Source organism: Lycium ferocissimum, unplaced genomic scaffold, assembly GCF_029784015.1.
Source record: "Lycium ferocissimum isolate CSIRO_LF1 unplaced genomic scaffold, AGI_CSIRO_Lferr_CH_V1 ctg18592, whole genome shotgun sequence".
In the NCBI taxonomy this organism is placed as follows: Eukaryota; Viridiplantae; Streptophyta; class Magnoliopsida; order Solanales; family Solanaceae; genus Lycium; species Lycium ferocissimum.
In genome coordinates this window covers 18,254-22,255 of record NW_026717895.1, presented here as the reverse complement: position 1 = coordinate 22,255, position 4,002 = coordinate 18,254, and the positions used below count along the sequence as shown (strand labels likewise).

General features: G+C 38.6%; 1 protein-coding gene across 1 annotated transcript; it reads right to left on the bottom strand.

Moving 5' to 3' along the window:
- Positions 1-621: 621 nt before the first annotated feature.
- LOC132042852 (uncharacterized) lies at positions 622-1,614 on the bottom strand. Its single transcript, XM_059433362.1, has 3 exons — positions 1,412-1,614; positions 1,189-1,339; positions 622-1,101 (listed from the first exon to the last, which is right to left on the bottom strand). Exons 1-3 carry the CDS (start codon positions 1,612-1,614, stop codon positions 622-624), a joined length of 834 nt encoding a protein of 277 aa, XP_059289345.1.
- Between the last annotated feature and the right edge of the window lie 2,388 nt (positions 1,615-4,002).

Here is a 4,002-nt window from a genome sequence, read left to right as displayed (position 1 = left end):
CGAAAGTTGCTCGGACCCAGAACGATCCGTCGACCCAGGTAGCTACGATGGCGGTGTCGCTCGGCCAAGAGAGCCGAGTGTACTAACTTGAAGAATCGGGTAATGAAGAGATGGTTGACTTTAGAGGGCAAATTTTGGTGGAGCGTGGTGCAGTTGCAACTTCTCCCCACTCAGACCGATAATGCTCTTACGGCTGACAGGCAGGTTGTTCAAGCCGCATTGATATCCAGATACCAGATTGATTTCAGGGCATTAGCTAGCACTGAGATCCAGTTGAGGGCTTCCCAGCCCAACACTTTCCTGATATTTCCATGCCTGATTATAGAGCTTGTTCGGAGGTCACAGGTGCAGTTTATCGATGCTATCGACCACCGAATTACAGTTTCGTCGGTTTACTCTATAGAGAAGAGCACGAAAGAGGCCATCAAGGGGAGGCGGATGGGTTCCTAGTGGCACTTAGAGGGGTACCCCTACCTCAAGAGTTGATTCATCCAGGGGCCACGGGTGACTCTACACAGGAGTTACCCGCCACTACTGCCCCTATGACTGAGACTGTCCAGATTGCAGATTCTGAGATTCCAGCTACTGATATTGGTGATGATTCCGTTGAGACTCAGACTGCTATTCTTGAGCCGCCGACTTCAGCTCCACAGCCTCCGAGGCCAGCCTCACAGCCTGCGGGCCCACAGGTTGCTCAACAAGTAGCATATTATCCTCCTCTCTAATCAGTTCAGGAATATGATTAAGAATTGGAGAATCTTCACTAACCTCCTCATGAGTAAATTGCTTATGAAAAAAGTTAACAGCTTCACCAGCAACTCTATCAGCATCCTCTAACCAATTTCCATCAGCATCTTGAATCCTCTTGATCTGGATTCTTTTCCTTCTTCCTTTTACCAGACTATGGAAAAATCTTGTATTTTTATCACCTTCTGAGAAACAGTCCATCCCAGCTTTTTGCCTCCAGAATTCTTCCTCATAGTGAAGATACAGTTTAAGTTCAGCTTGAGCCCTTTGCATCACCATTCTATTTTCTTCAAAAGGGTTCTCCTCAAATAACTGCTCTTTAATCTTAACTATATCTTCTCTGATCACTAGTTGCTTAAAAATATCGCCAAAAGTAACCTTACTCCATTAACTTAAAGCAACTTTCAGTTTCTTCATTTTGAGTTTAAAGGAAAGAAAAACATCATCAGATAAGTATGCTTCCCATTGCTGCTTAATAAAGTTAAGAAAAGTATCATGCTCCACCCAGAATTTAAGAAATCTGCATGGCTTGATAAAATTCTGCACTTGATCTCCACAAGATAAAAGTAATGGTGCATGATCAGAACCAGTCCTTGACAAATGCTCCACTTCAAGATGTCCAAACTAATTCTGGAATGAATCATTATGCACAATCCTATCCAACCTCTTGAAAATGCAGTCATTAGCAGCCCTACCATTCCACCAAGTGAAAGGACTCCCTTTAAAAGGCATTTCATGCAACTCACATGAATGCAGACAAAAGGCAAAATCTTCATATTCTTGTGGAAAAACTGGTAAACCTCCTATTTTTTCTTCTTCATTCAATATAACATTGAAATCTCCGCCAATCAGCCAAGGAGATGCCATGTTACTAGCTAAGAAGTATAAACTATCCCATAACTGCAATCTCTCTACTTATGAACATTTAGCATAGACCATTGTAACCACTATGTCTCTATTCAATTCTTGAAACTTCAGCTTTACAGTAATATATTGTTTAGTATCCAAAAGAACCTCAACATTTACATTATGTTGAACAAAAAACCAAATTTTACCATTACAGTTGAAATTAGCATAAGGCATTCCACGTCTCCTTCTATATTTCTAAATCACATCGATCTTTGAAAAGTTTCCATCGAGCCACCAAAAAAGAACTTGTGATGCCTATTTAACATTTGGACTCTATGAAATGCTTGTTGAGAATTCACTGATCTTATGTTCCAAAATAAAGATTTAACAATCATTTAACAGATTTCTTAGAGTTATTCCTTGTTGAGTACCTCACTGTTTGTGGAACATCAGAAGAATTTTGCTTTCTTCCTTTTCTTGACCCTTTGCCTTGTGTCTTTGGAGATAATCATGTTTCTATGCACATCTGTTGAAGATTCATATCAATAGCAGCACCATCAAAAGATCTTCTTTCTTATTTTTGACCAAAGTCAACTTTTCTTTCTCATCATGTAGATTATGAGAAACAACATCATGCAAAGCCTTATTAGGGGAAAGCCTTTTATCAACACTCAGGCTGAGCATCCTTGACATCAGGAATAATAGCCAAAGTTAAATACCTTTCTTCTGCACCTCTCTCAGGATAACAGCCAACCAACTGCAAGTTACTACTAGAATTGTCTACATCATCCACATTAGAAATCTCTTTAGACTCCCTATCTGCATCAACCTGTAAGCTCATATCACCACCATTCTCATTATTCATGCTTACATTTGTTAATAATATTTGATTGACCTGTTCCTTCTCCAAAGTAGATTCCATTTTGTTATCTTTCTCAGCTTTGTTATCAGGTATAGAGAAATTAGCTAAGCACTCCACAAATCTTGTTATCAGGAATCATCTCTGATCCAATGACAACATCCTCTTCTTTATCCAGCACCTCACCTTGCACTATCTCCTTTAGTTCACACTGAGTTGAATCAGCATGATCATCTATCACTTTCAATGTATCAGTAACAATTTTTGGCTGAGCCTTCAGATCATCAGTTTGCAAGTCTTGCCCCTGAACCAACACCTTAAGAGAATTGACTATATCTTCATGCCCTTCAACACTGATAAGATCCACTTCTGCAACTTTATCATTATCAGTTGAGACCATTTGATCTTATGAATCCTCCAACTTGTTTTGCACTTTAACATTTGATTTCTTCTCTGAATCATCCTTCATTAACAATAAATTTTGATTCTAACCACCTTGTCTTCTTTGATCTTCAGAGATAATTAACTCCTGCTCCTGATCTTAATCTACATTGTTATTTACCACTTCTACATCAATATCATCTCCATTATTCTGATCTTATAGCACCTCAAACTTGTTTTGGACCATCACATTTGTATCCTTAATCTCAGTTGGGCTGTATGCGGCGATGACTTTGAATTTGAGTTATCCTGCTTGGCACTAGAGAAATCCCTATTATCTTTAACAACATCCCAATTCCCAGGATCACCAAGTAATTTCCCACTAGCTAATCTCCTAGCATTAAATCTCCTCCTATTCTGATAAAAATGATTCCTTTGAGGTTGTGCATCAAGTAATTTGCCATTTGCTACCTCATCATGTTTCACCTCATCAATCACAATAGCCTTACCTTTCTCTACAGAATCATTTTCCACTTTCTCAGGCTCATTTACTACATGCTCATCAAACTTCTCCTTTTCCTCATCAAACAACACAGTTCGGGATGAAGTCTCCTTGCATTCAACCTCATTATGCCCTTGTAACTTACATTCTTTACAATATTTTGGAAGATAATCATATTGTATCTTCACTTTTTCAACTCGAACCTCCTTAGAATCCTCATCTTTAATTTCCATATTAACAAAATCAGTAGATCTACGCGGTAAGTCCATAAGCACTTTGACTCTTGCACAACTTGGTCTTGTACGATTAATAGTTGCAAGATCCACATGAAGAGGTATACCAACAGTGGATGCAAGTGAAAATAATGCTTCATTGACAAAGAAATTAGGCAGCAATATGGAAAAGAGATCCAAGATATAACCTTTGAAGTTTCTTGATCAACTTTGAACTTAGAATCATATATCAAAGGTCTCATTTGGTACGAATATCAATCTCTAGATTGTAAGTAATACACACCTTTTGAACAAAGAGTAACAAAGTCCTCCTTTGTCAAAAGTCTAATAAGCACATGTCTATCACGAAACAATCCAATTGTGTACTTCCCTTTCATCCCACATTGAGCAGGAATGATAGTTCTTAGTTCCTCCAATGATGGCCATCCATA

Excerpts from the sequence above, each read along its gene's own strand:
- LOC132042852 (XM_059433362.1), bottom strand. The coding sequence starts at position 1,614 with ATGGCATCTCCTTGGCTGATTGGCGGAGATTTCAATGTTATATTGAAT. Across the intron at positions 1,340-1,411 it reads AATGACTGCATTTTCAAGAG|GACTGGTTCTGATCATGCAC; the intron begins GTTGGATAGGAT and ends GCATTTGTCAAG. Across the intron at positions 1,102-1,188 it reads AAGCATACTTATCTGATGAT|CAACTAGTGATCAGAGAAGA; the intron begins GTTTTTCTTTCC and ends GATATTTTTAAG.